The 13,799-nt window shown below is 45.6% G+C and overlaps 1 protein-coding gene across 1 annotated transcript in view; it reads right to left on the bottom strand.

Moving 5' to 3' along the window:
* The window catches only part of SLC7A10 (solute carrier family 7 member 10), a 524,687-nt gene that overhangs the window by 68,109 nt on the left and 442,779 nt on the right, over positions 1-13,799 (bottom strand). The window contains exon 8 of the mRNA XM_069216530.1: positions 3,705-3,801. Within this exon, the coding sequence (XP_069072631.1) occupies positions 3,705-3,801 (97 nt within the window). The remainder of the gene's footprint in view (positions 1-3,704; positions 3,802-13,799) is intronic.

Genomic DNA, 13,799 nt, shown 5'->3' with positions numbered 1-13,799 from the left:
CTCCATTCACTTCGGAACCCATGAGCACCACCTGCAGCGTACCTCAAAGTTGGTCCCTCAGCTCCACCCTCTTCAATACCCACATGACGCCCCCACCAAACATCATTAAAACCCATGATCTCAACATCATATCCTATGCAGACAATACCCAGCACATCATTTAACTCTCAGCAGACCCAACCACCACTAGGACCAACTTTCACAACTGCACGAAGAATGTTGCGGACTGGATGAACGACAACTGTTAAAAGCTCAACACTGATAAGACCGAAGTGCTCATCTTTGGCAACCACGCCTCCCTTTGGAATGACTATCGGTGGCCTGCATATCCCGGACCCACTTCCATACCAAAAGACCACTCCTGCATTCACAGCATCAACCTAGACAGCAAACTCACCATGAAAAGACAGGTCAACACCTTCTCCTCCACCTGTTTCCACACTCTCCGCCTACTGCGAAGAATCTTCAAATGGCTCCCCATCAGCAAGAGAAAAACAGTCATGCAAGCCTTACTCACCAGGTGGCTGGACTGCAGCAATGCACTGTACACAGAAACCACCACCAAACTCATGAGAAGGCTCCAGAGAATACAGAACTCAGCCTCCAGACTGATCCTTAACCTGCCTAAACAAACATACATCACCCAACACCGGAGAAACCTCCACTGGTTCCCATCCAGAAAAGATGCCAATTCAAGTTACTGACACATGCCTACAAAGTCCTCCATGACCAAGGACCAGCATATATTAACCACCGCCTGAACTTCCACCAACCTTCCAGAAAGCTTTGTTCCACCTCCCTCGCACACACACCCGCATCCGTCATAGCCTTAGCAGAGGCCACTCCTTCTCCCTTCTCGCTGCCAAATCTTGGAACGCCTTCCCCCTCCAAACATCACCCTCGCTGACAGAATTCAGGAAGAGACTCAAGACCTGGCTCTTCGACTAAGCCCAGCAACCCAGCACCTGTATACCCTCATAGGTGATGAGACACACTCTACAAGTACTGATTGATTGATTGATTGATTTATTGAAGGAACTGGCTCTTAAGCCCTGGAGACTTTTGATGATCATAGAATTAATGCCTTGAACTTTTTTTGGAAAGTCATTTAACAGTCGCCACAGGTAAACACTGATGTCACTGCCATACTGTAACACACTTGAAGATTGCAAGTGTTGATAAGCATGTGCCTTAATATTGTTGTTGATTTACAGAGTCTCAGCTCTGACTCCATCTCACCTCTCTTCCACTTTGCATCCCTGCTGGAGGGTTCAGATCTCCTCTCCCTCTTATCCGGTAGGCTTAGGATCTTATCTTTCTGAGATAGGAGAGTTTACTTACCTTACATGAGCCGTTAAATGTATACTGACTGCAACCTCGAATATTTAGGTCTAACCTCTGTCCAACAATTGCAGGTCCCCTTCCTAGCTCCCTCCCCTTTGTCTTGTTGAGGTTTTTTTGCCTTTGAGTTTATTTGTGGCTACCACAGCAAGGGAAGAGTGGCAGCCGGTACCAAATAAGCATACCAGGGTTGTGACACTGATGCATTATTTGTTACTTTTGAGCCAGCAAATAAAGGGGGCCATCCATTATTTCAGACTTTGGGCAGGTGGCTTAGTTCAAGAATTGTTGTGGCTTGCCAGAATCAGGTGCTTGCTCCACCATCTGATAATCAATGTAGGCCAACCAGAAGCATGTCTACCTAATGGCAGAATATCAAGAGGTTTCTTTGTGAGAGACACACAGGGCTGCCACATGGACAAATCAGTCTACTTTTGTTAATTGCTACAGGATTGCTAATGTTAGCCAACAAGAAGATGTTTAGTGTTTCTGCTATTAAGTTAATAGTGGAAAAATAAGCAGATGTTAGTGCATGATATTCATCAAAGCACCATACTTTTCCACTGCAGTAATTTGCTTTATAGCTTGAGCACGGATCATATGTAATGAAAAGAACAAAGAAGGGGACAAGGAGGTAATGTTTCAGTTACTTACTGGTAATTCCATTACTTTGAGGCCATACTTTCTTGCTCTGATCATTACATAATTCAGTTTACTCCCTTCAATTTATTCAACATTTTCTAGTGGCAAGAAATGTAATTTTGACTAGCTTGGTATAATTCAGGAGGAAGCACGTAAGTGGAGGATATATATGCACTGCTTCAGAGAGGAGCTTGCTGCATTTTTTACCTCAAGGGGAAACTGGGGTCGGAAACTTGCCTGTTGTGGCATTAAGCATCAAGTGTACTGATCAGAACAAGGAAGTATGGACTCAGAGTAATGGAATTACTGACAAGTAATTTAAGCATTACCAGGATCTATACCACGTTCTCTGGTCTTTATGAAAACAGCTCATCTGTGTTTGACTGTGAAATGGTTTTCTGTCTCATTAGGCCTCATTGTAAAAGGAAGAAATGGCATTCAACAATCAACACTTAAGATCTAATTCTGCGATGGATGTATTTCTGCCCAGTACTCCACCCTGACTATCTCATCTGGGTTACCAATGCCAGGGACATCAGTAATTCTAGGGGCAGAAATAATCCTGATTAGGCCATTTTGTGAAATAACACACAGGAATTGGTATTGTTGAACTTAGTTCTACATATTTTAGGCTCTGACTGTCGGACTGCCAATGCCAGTTGGGAGGATGCTGCCAAGCCGGTGGCTTAACACCGTATTATGACACTGCCGCCTGGCTGACAGTAGAGTCTGTGGCAGTGTTAATGCGGCAGTATGCTTCGGCTCAGAAAGTGAGTCTGAAGCACATGCCGCTGCAGTGCTGCGCCAGAGGCACCTCAGGCGCATTGTTTCCATGCACAATGTTGTGCATGGCAAAAGTGTGCACCGACAGTGCAGGCATGGGGGGCACAACATGTGCACTCAGCCACACTGCCCAGTGGGCTTAAAATCGCCCTTGGGTCCTGTTTGGGGGCCCCTTCCCTGCCTTTCCGTCAAGCTTTTCAGGATCGTTGCCATAAAAATCTTGGCGGAAAGGCAGGTCGTAATCAGAATGGTGGTGCCAACATCGGCACCACCGTGATTGACCATGGCTTTGCTTACCGCAGCCACTGCAGGATTCAAGATCCTGACGGTTGCGTTGGTCTTGTGGTGATCCCACCAACATCCTCATCATCTGGCAGTCGGACTGCAGAGGATACAGTGGTAGGACCGCCACCACGGGTATGGCGGTCCCAGGATCGCCGTACTCGTAATCTGGCACTTAGTCTGATAGTTTACCTTTAGATTATGACTGCATTTAGTCTTTCAGCAGAAAGTTGAATATTAACATAAAAATGTTTTAGACAAATACAGGCAATTGATTGAAATTGGTATTCTTAAGCAATGAATGTGACAAAATAGTGCCTCTGATAGGGCAAAATTTTAATTGCAAGCATGTTAAATGTGTTCTTTGATCTTTAGTTTCAATTTATTTCTTTGTTTCTGTCACAGTAGATAGAATTATCATTAATCTATTTACTATCCTATCTCTTATGGCAAATGCAATCCATGTTTCACTTGAATATTCTACTACTACAAATGGTTTCCTCCAACCCTCTGTCAACTGGGAAAGTTAGATGATTTCATAAATTGTTAGGTTTAATGAATTGTTCGTAGGCCACCCTTGTGATCATCCTAGATGTGATTAGACTTACTTAGGTTCACAACATTGCTAAAAATACTATATATTTTTGGAAACTTACACAAACTAGAAGAGCTGGAATCGGAGTGCAATATTTAAAATGAATCATAGCAAGCAAGCTCGGCAAATGACCTTCTCGTGCTCCCGAAAAGCATAACCTTAACAAACAAAGAAAAAATAAAACTCATTTTAACTCATGCATATAACATTTTAGCATTTCAACATGAGTGGGGTGGAGTTAAATGTTGCCCACTCATCAAATATTTAACACAGCTCAAGATTAATACAGTGCAGTATTCTAGCATTTATTCACTGATTGGACTGAGTACCTGCTTAGTCTCTAGATAAGCACAATTTCAATTGACTATTTCTCACAGACCTTACAATTCTTTACCAAGCTCCTCCCTGTGTTTTCCAATGGACCAGCCTTTGCTACTTGTATTTCAAAAAGAAACAGGGATTCGACTCTACTCTATTCTTTTTTTAAAAAAAATTTGGGGGGGGGGGGTTGCATGCAAAGAAACATAACTATTTCATCAGTAAAAGAAGGAGTATCATGACCATCTAATATTTGTAGTACGCTGTTGATACATTAGAGTGAAGATCGCATGGAATAATATAAGGTAGGAGGTTGTAGACAAATGAGATATGGGAGTTGCAAATATTGCAAGAAGGTTCGGTTAATCCTTGCAGTAAGCCTGGGCTAATTAAAAAAAAGGCTGACTCATCAGGGCCTGATTATGTAATGGTATTACCTGAGTCTGTGTGGCGCAATGCTTATGATTTGGGGGTATTCTAGGGCCCTGCACCATTCAGTGTAATGGAGAGGTCTTCCCAGGTCCTCTTCCCATAATTGTTGAATATGTGCCAGAGGAAGGCCTGTGTGCCCTTCCCCATGATGTACAAGTAGGAATCACAGCATGTGTTGGAGATTCTTTGACTGTTACTCCCCAAAGTGAGTGCAGTACTGCTAGCAGTTTCCCATGTGTCAGGAATTTACCAGGGGGAACATTATACTCAAGGTGCAACTGTTCAATTGTGAGAAGCTGAGAATTATGGAAAAGGTCACGAACTGTGGTTAAAGAGTAGGAGTGCCACTCCACAAGTTGTTCAGCCACAAAGGGTTACTGAGGTCCAGGCAGCCCTGGAGGGGGACAACTGGGGAGTATGGAATGATCTGCTTGGTCAACTGCGAGGCCCTTGGCAGACAATTCTGGGTGACCCATACATGAAGGGACCAAGACTGTTGCTTTTGAATGGTAGGATGAAGAAGTTGGTGAAGTATTGGATGGGAGAGAGGCTAGGGACAGCTCTACTGCAATGGCGGAGTAGCATCGCTCCCCTGGATAAGAGTCAGCAGATGAAAAATAAAACAATAGCCTACTATCATTTAATTTTTCATCTGCTGGCTCAGTCAGTAGTGCAGGCAGGGGCAGGGCTGGGCACCGGTGGGGTGAGAGGCGATGGGGAGGAGGAGAGAGTACACCTAAGTACACATGTGTGTTTGGCTGGCCATTTCAGGCTAGCCAAACACATGTGCATGCTTAGGTTTCGCAAACCTATGGTTGAACATCTGGGCTGGAGAAACTGGATAGACCCCATGGCAGTGTCCGATCGGCAGTCCAAGCTGCTCAGACCAATCCTGATGCTTTCATGCTTGGTTTAACATGAGAGCAGCACCAGGATTGCTGGGGAGCCTGTGAAGATTTCACCAGAAGAGTAGCAAGGCAGCAGGAGGTGGCGGCGAGAACGGTGTTTTTATTTTTTAGTTGTTTCCCCTGTCCCTGTCCACCCACCCCCCCACTCCCTTGACATTTGCGGCGGCTGCCACTGGGTGAGACCCATCTCCTGTGCTTGCCTCATATAGGTTTCTACCTGCTAACTATCAGGAGACCCATTGTAGTTGTGCCATGAGATAGTAGTTTTCGAAGGATGGCGTGCCCAGGCCTCCTTGGCCCACTGACAGTGGTAGTTTGTGAAGGGACGCTCGTTGCCTCCTGCCGTCCCACAGGAGGTCACTCACTAATTGGTCTAGTTCCTTGAAGAAACACCAGGACATTAACAAAGCAGTATAGAAGATGGGGAAGAACAATCATTTTTGACAATGCGATCCTACCTGTCAGAGTAAGTGGTAGTTTTTGCCAGAACCGCATCTGTGATTTAAGGACTATTAGAGCTCAATGTAAATTACCAGGTCTCTTTGAAAATTATAAAGTCTGATCCCTAAATAGTGGACTGCCACCGTTGTCCAGGTCAGGGAGATGCCTCCCAGCCGAATCTCCTGTGGTGGACGCATCATGGTATATTGGAAAAACACATGCCTTCTGTCAGTTCACCTGAAGGCCCATAGCAGTCACAAAGTCTTGGTAGGTATGTTGCAATGGATGACATGTCAAAAGCTGTGTTGCAAATGTATAACAACAGGTCATCTGCATAGAGTGACACTGCATGTGTGATTCCATCAAGAAGAATGCCCCATTGTTGGCTCTCCTGGAATAGACGGTGGGCCAGTGGCTCCATAGCAATGGGACAGAGGATGGGAGAGAGGTGGCAGTCTTGACGGGTCCCACAAGGAATTGGAAACGGGGGCAAGATTAAGTGGCCAATACACACCCTGGACGATGGGCTTGTGTACAGTAGCTTTGTATATGAGAGTGGACGCTAGCCTATGTCCACTGCCCACAGGACCTCAAAGAGGTAGTCCCAAGACAAGGAGCCAAAAGCCTTCTCATGGTCCAGTATGAGGTTTACCACCCGTGGAAACAATAATGAGGACTTGTCCATGAAATGGAATAGGCATCTTATATTATAGGATGTGCTCCACTCCAGTATGAGGCCATTTGGATCGGTGTGGATCAGGGTGGAAAGCACTTCCAGGTACCGGTCCCACAGGACCTTACTTAAAATTGTATGGTCAGCACCTAACAGTGCTACTGGTCAGTAAGAGGAGAGATGGATGGGGTCTCAGTCTGGTTTTAGTAGGGAAATGAGAAGAGATTCCTGTTAGGAATATAGGAGGGTGCCAGTAGTGAGAGCCTTGTTATATATTTTCACCAGTCTGGGTACAAGGTGGGTTGAGAACCTGTCATTATTCTCGATGGGGACCCCGTCTAGACCAGGGATTTTATAGTGGGCTGAGGTCCTGATTTAGAATTTGTTGGATAGGTTACTCAATCACTAACGAGACAGATATCCTGTCTGACATCTTATGATCCCCATAGGCTATAAAGGGATTGTAATATGGCAGACGGGATATCTGTCAGCTTTGTGACGGAGTAACCCCCTCCGCCAAATTAAACCTCTGGCCCTAAGTCATGTACTGCCTGTTTTATTTCAATCGCTATAATTAGGCGCCTAGTTCCTCGTGTTCCACAGCATTAATGGAAGGTAGGCAATGGGGTGCAGAAAACATTAGGCTGTTTCTAGAGTAGAAACAGTAGGTGCCCTATAAAAGTCTGCATAATGGGAGCTGAAGGCTTGAAGTATCGCTGACTGGGACTGCAAGTTTGGTCCGTGGCAGTAATAATATCGGTGATAGGGGGACTGTGCATGCCTGGTGGGCTAGCCATGTAGGAAGTCAGCTAAGTTTGTCCACTGTAGTGTGGATGCAAGCTGTATATGCCGTAAAATTGTAACATCTGAGGTGTTCCACGACCGCTGCCTGTTGTTTTTTGGTATTCACCAGGGCCCACCTCACCTCGTCACCCCGAGGGTGGGCGATTATCTAATGTAGCGTCATCAGCGTAGAGTATCTCGTCAGCATCAAGAGAAGCCCTTGTCAGTTCAATGAAAACTCCTGCAGGGTTTTGTATGCCCATAGTGACTACCTTAAAGGCATCCCACTCAATGGCCTGTGTGGTGGCTGTTCCTTGGTTCTCTTCAAAGTATGAGGTGAGTTGGGCATGGCAGAATGTAGGGTCATCTAATGTGTCTTTGGAGAGTCTCCAGGTGGGAATGGATGGATGTGGGGCACCCCACTGGATGTTGGTTATATGTGTAGCGCATCCGAGAGGAGGCGGCCCAGTTAATCTAATTGTTTGCATTGTGGAAGTAAGTCTGAGGAGCACAGGAAGCAGTCTAAGCAGACATATAGATTATGGAGGGCAGAGCAGTGGGAGTATAGAGGAGTATGTGGGATCTCCATATATCTAATAAGGACCACTCCTGGGTCATTCTGATGAAATTCTGGGAGTGTTGACATGTTGGGGCATGGAGACGAGCGGTGGGAGCGGTCCAGAGTTTGATCCAGAACATTATCATGGTCACCCTCCAGGATCCATGGAATACCCAGCCACCAAGAGAGGATTCAGTATTAAGCACCCAGAAAAATTTCTGCTCCAAATTAGGAGCATAGATACAGCTAGGAGAATGGGGTCACCCTCTAGATGCCTCTCTGCAAAAACATATCTGCCCTCCTTGTCTATGACTGTATTAAGTGTTTCAGATGGCGGGGCCTGGGTGTATCCACAGCAAGGTACCTCTAGCGAAGGCAGAGTATGACGTTCCATGAATTTTGCCCCACCATCGTCTGGTGAGGCGTAGGAGCTCACTGAGGGTGAGGTGGAGAAAGCTAATGTGGGCCTGTTGTTGTTTAAAATTGGAATATACTGCATAGTGATGATGCGCTGAGTGCATATCCCACACATTTAATGTGAGGAATTATGTAGTGAGTATGGTGGCCATATGGTGGTATCAAATGGCTTTGTGAATAGGGGAAGGGGTGAGAGCAAAATAATATCAAATGTGCCTTTTTCTGCCCGCTAAGAAATGAAAGGCATGTTGCTTGTGCAATAAAGAAAAGAACAATAGATAACAAATAATGTCGAAACAACAACCAGAGCCTGTGGCGGAGCACCACACACCCAAACACCTGCTCTAAACTAAAACTTGGAATGGGAGTGGTAGCTGATTACAGTCCTTTGTCTCAGAATATAGAGCAAAGGGGTTGCAGGTATGTAATCCAGTCGGTAGTTCAAATGGGCAAGCTCACTAAATAGGATAATGCGATCCATCAGTGGGGTTTTGTTTTGCCCCCCCAAATAGCAAGGACCCTGGGGGCTAAGTCCTAAATCAGGTCATTAGCGATCTGTGTTGTGAATAGAGGACCGGTAGGTAACCCCTCATGTTCCAGGTCACTCATGACAGTGTCTTCCTCGCTCCTGGAGGCACTAGTGTCTGTATGCTGAGGTGGAGAGGATTGTTGTAGAGCAAATACCTTGTCTATAGCTGATTGCTGACTTTGTTGCAGTTTATGTTGCAAAGGAGCTCCTATAATCCCACGGGATCTGTTTTGTTGACAGCTGTGGTAGCTTCTTTGTGTTCTGGGAATCTGAGCGTTATTGAGTGTGAATGGTGGGTGTTGGCTTCCTGCAAAGTGGGACTCCACCTAAACCCAAGCTGATTCGGAAGTAATTTTCCTGATTGTGCAGAACCTTCAATTTGGCAGGAAAGACCAAGGAGTATTGTACATTTAGGCCTCCCAGCTGACAATTCACAGCCAGAAAGGAGGAACTCTGACACTGGGTTTCCACAGTGTAGTCTGGGAATACCGAAATCCTGTGATTTTCATGTTCAAAGGACGCCACTCGCCTCGGCGCCTGCAATATGGCATCTCTGTCCTTGTAGTGAAGTCGTTTAGATGCTACTGGGCACAGGGTCTCCTGTGGGGCCTGCAGGCATGAGGAAATGGGGCAAAAGGGATTGGGTCGGTGGGAAGGATTTTACCCTTTTTCTAAAAATTCAATCATTGATCAGGAACCTTCTGCTCCTTCTGGCATACCCACTATGCAAATGTTATTTCAATATGCCCACCCCTCTGTGTGCTCTGCTTTATGCTCCAAATGTTGCATTCAGTCAAGTAGATCCCATATTTTCTTTACTTGATCTGTTAAGTGGGGTTTTAACTCTGTACTGGTACGCTCGGTCTTTGTAACTTTTGAGACCCATTTTCATTGGTCTTCATGGAACAGTTCAAACTCCCCTCTAATCTCTGATGCATGTGCTTCAGCTGATGTGCATGAGGATTCAATGGCTTGTAGGTTGATGTTGAGTTTTGTCACAGAGTCTTGAGGTCAAGGCAGGGGAGAGTTCCCTCTTTTACATCCCATGGGTGAAGGGGAATCGGTAAGTGTGGGTGTGACTATGTCTTCATAGTTTTTTTGGCTTCCCATGGTAACTGGCATTAGGTGCTGCAGGGCTCTCTAGGTATGACAGGCAGCAGCAAGTATCCTGCTCACCAGGGAGGCATACCTGAGTTGGCTTTAGATTTGATCTGTGTGGTGCTACTCGATGGTGACAGGAGCCATGGAATTCTGTAGGCGAGGAGGGGTAGTACTTAGACATTGGATTCTGGTGCTAGGTAATTAACAAGTAACAACAAAATTCACACATGGCTGCCTCAGGGATGCCCAGTGCATGGAGTACGTTACATGGGCTGAGAATTAGTTCACCAGAGATAATTAGGCAGAAAAAATGGCAGGTTCACGCCTCTTGTCGCAGCTGCAGGTCTAGCCGACTGCTGGCTCTCTATAGGTAATTAGAGGACAAAGAGCGGATGTAAAGCACCTTACACAGAACAGAGGGCAGCTGGGAGCCTAGAGTATTCCGTCTTGCCTCTCCACTGATGTCGGTCTCAAAGTGGTGCAATGTAGGGTCACAGAAGTTCGCAGGAGTCCTTGAGCTGGGCAACGGTTACTGTTGAGCTGGGCCCAGAGACACCATCAGGAGCCACTGCATCATGACCGCCCAATGGTGGGGATCCTAGTGTGTTGTCCAGCAGAGTTCAAACTGGCCTTTAGTTGATCAGCAAGCAGCCAATGCTGCTGGACGACACACCCATGGGACATTCACTGTCCTCAGTGATACGGGGGTGATGAAGTTGAACCGCAATACACTAAAGTGTGGCCCACAGGTCATGATCCCCTAGCGTGGCCACGAAGCAGCAGTGCCAAATGTTTATTTGTTGGGTGACACCCGCAAGAGAGTCTTGGCAGAACTTAGGATGTGCCAATGTTGGCTGCCACTGTGCCACTGGGCACACCGAGTATGTTCCTGCTGCTGACCAGCTGGGCCCAGTGATAGCACCAAAGGTCCCACTCGCCGATCGCCCACCGGTGCGGGCCTCAGGTCTGGTATGGTGCAAGTGTGCCATGGTTCTGCCAATTGCTGGGAACGTGTTAGTGAGGAGAGGGCCTGTTCTTATAATGGATGCAGTCTACAGCGCTGTGAGTCGCAGGGCTCCCTACTCGCCAAGATTGTGTCATGTCACTGTATTGGTGGTCCTTGGGTCGTGCTGGCCCCAGATTGGTCCCACAGGTGGCAGGTGTCGTCGGTGGCCTCCTAAACCGGGATAGCTTGTGCAGCTTAGCCTCCAGGGCACCTGACTCCCATCCAGGCAGCACCTCAGGAGGTCCTCTGGATAACGCAGATGCGGTCTCAACCTCTCCTCAGCGCTGGCCCATGCTGCTTACCGTATTCTGTCTCCTTGATCTCCAAGTATGGCCTTTACGGCTGCCCGGCCCCCAGCACCTGGGCTATTATGGTTACTCTTTCCCGGGTGGCTGCTGTGTAGGTGGTGGATAGAACAAGTAGTAGGGTGCAGTGGTTATTAGGCATCCCTCATGGTTCACCCGAGAAAAAGAAGTTCACAGGACCTTGGCTGCAGTGTCACAGGAGTGTTAAGTGGTCTCTGGCCACAGCCTGCCCAACCGGGTCCGATGGCCATTCCTAGATATTGCTGTAGCTTCAGGAGTTCATGGTTCGACATGCCCCACATAATAGCAGGATAAAATATGGAGTCTGCCTCACCAGAGCTCTCCTACAAACATTGGCAATCTTCGGTGTTTGGGCCAGGTCCCACTCCAATCTTTTGCTGATGAGTATCTGAATGGAATTTCTGGCTCATAGACTCTGTAAAACTTCAGTTTTTAACCTTCCAACTTCCAAGCTTAGACTGAGTTTAAGATCATTCACAATCCTCATCATTAACAGTGAAATGAGCACTAGTTGCTGCTTTTATTGCATAACAGGATATCACTTTTGAATGTGGCCTTCAGTATTGAGATAAAATTCATAAAGATAAAACAGAGACACAAATATGGAACGTTGATACATCTTTGCTGAAGTATATAACTCTCTGAATCCCTTTATCTTGATCATTTTGAGAGTCAATTACATCAAAATGATGGTGTTCCCCAAGATTCTATTGTTTTTCAACATGTTTTTATCCTTTTTGAGAGCCACATCTCCTCATAATTTGAGCAAAGCCGAGATTCTGGATTCTGAAAGTTTAAGACTATGGGGCTGATGTATATATTGGCAGTAAGGGTACTCTGTCTCCATGACAATGGGGTATACTTATGGTCAACATAATGGTCCCGCCCCCCAAGTTTAAAAGCGAGGAACCATAGGTTTGATGACGATGAAGATTGTAGAGCCCTGTGTCACTGTTTTCTCTATTACCTCATTCCTCGCTTACACCTCTGGCCACGTTTGTTAGTGTACCTGGTAATTTTTGATAATGGCGAATCATAGCAAAAACATTGCTTAAGTTGGATCTTTTACTCAAGGTTAGTACAAACCTGTCAGAGAATGGTAAGTCATTTCTCTGGCAGATTGTTGGAGGTTTTCTCAGATGGTGTATTCATGCAAAGGATCCTTGAGTACAGGCAAGGGCTGTGATTATCGAAACTTTGGGCTACAAGCAGGAGTGTAAATATTAGTATGTTTCAGAGTTGCAATTCTTGCCATGCTCTTACCCCAACTTTTAAAGGCGCAGAAGAGACAGTGTATACACTCTACAGGCTGTAAGAAGGACTCAGAGGCAAATTAAACCATAGCTGTTGTGCAGGAGGCCTGGTAAAGATAGGGTTTTATTATTCCAAAGTAAGGAATTATTTAGTAATTCTCCATCAGCCTCTCAAACTCTGGATTTTCTTTCCAACAGCCCGATTTAGAGTTTAGCGATGAGTTACTCCATCACAATGGAGTACCCTTCTCTGCCATACTAAATGTCTGCCCGCCTCATTTATAATATTCATTATGTCAACAGCAGAGACTACTCCATTTCCATCGCTTCAGCCATAAACCTTTGTTTGGCAATGTGTCTGCCCACCCGACTTAGAGTAGGGAAACACATGGCCAGTTTTTACTGTACATCACCACCAGTTAAGGGGCAGAGAAATCTGCCATGATAAGGGTTGGGGGATTTGTTTTTTTAATTCCAAAACAAAATCCCACTTTGGGTTTTTGTTTTGGAAAGTTAAAAAAATATTGTAGGTTTGCACTTCAAAGGGTAAAACAGCATATCTGATTATTTACCGGAGGAAATTGTCTGGTGATAATCCTGTGAAGGATCGAAAAAACATCATACAAATGTCTTTCAACATGGTAGACCTTGCATTGTATCTTACTGTTCATCATACCCTGCAGCGTTAGCTCAGATGTATACCTACCTTCATATTCAAGTCACGGAATGTCATTGGCAGCTCCTGTTAGTTCCAGTGAGGACATTCACAATTAGTTTTAAGGTCTTGGTTTTCATAATCATGTTATCAATAAATTCCTGACTCCAGTTGTTGTCCTTTTACATATGCTGGGAAACTCTGTATTCCCAGACCTGGATAACTGAATAGTCTGGGCTCTTTTGGAGAAGAAAGTGGCACAGGACAAGGTCTGTGCATGCTGAAATCTCCTCAGGTAGGATTCCTAAACAGTGGGCAGAACTACCAGTTACTTTCTTCATAATATCTGATTTAAAGTAGAGCCAAATGCAGGGCATGGATGATGATGATGTACTGGGCAGAGGAGGAGTCCCCAAATGTTTGGTCTCACATGATTAAGCTGTTGAAATTCAAATAGGTGTTGGTGCATCAATAGCTCTGAGTCTAGGAACATGTGACCACATATGAGACCTTGGGCCCACTCACACCTCAGAACTTTGATATGGTGGCCCATATTCATGCACACTCTAAACCTTGGAGGTACAAGGCCAAAAGCCCAGTCTAGCTGGAAATTACAGATGTCATACAATTGTGACTGATTTCTGACAACCTGACAAATGGAATTCTCCTGAACCTAGTCATCTGACATTGGAGCTGATGTGATTGTATGTGTACAGAAAAATCAGCACTTGTGGGATCTGTAAGAGAGACAAAGT

Source organism: Pleurodeles waltl, chromosome 12 (assembly GCF_031143425.1).
Source record: "Pleurodeles waltl isolate 20211129_DDA chromosome 12, aPleWal1.hap1.20221129, whole genome shotgun sequence".
Classification (NCBI taxonomy): Eukaryota; Metazoa; Chordata; class Amphibia; order Caudata; family Salamandridae; genus Pleurodeles; species Pleurodeles waltl.
The sequence above is the reverse complement of the archived record's forward strand: the minus strand, read 5'-3'. Positions and strand labels throughout refer to the sequence as shown.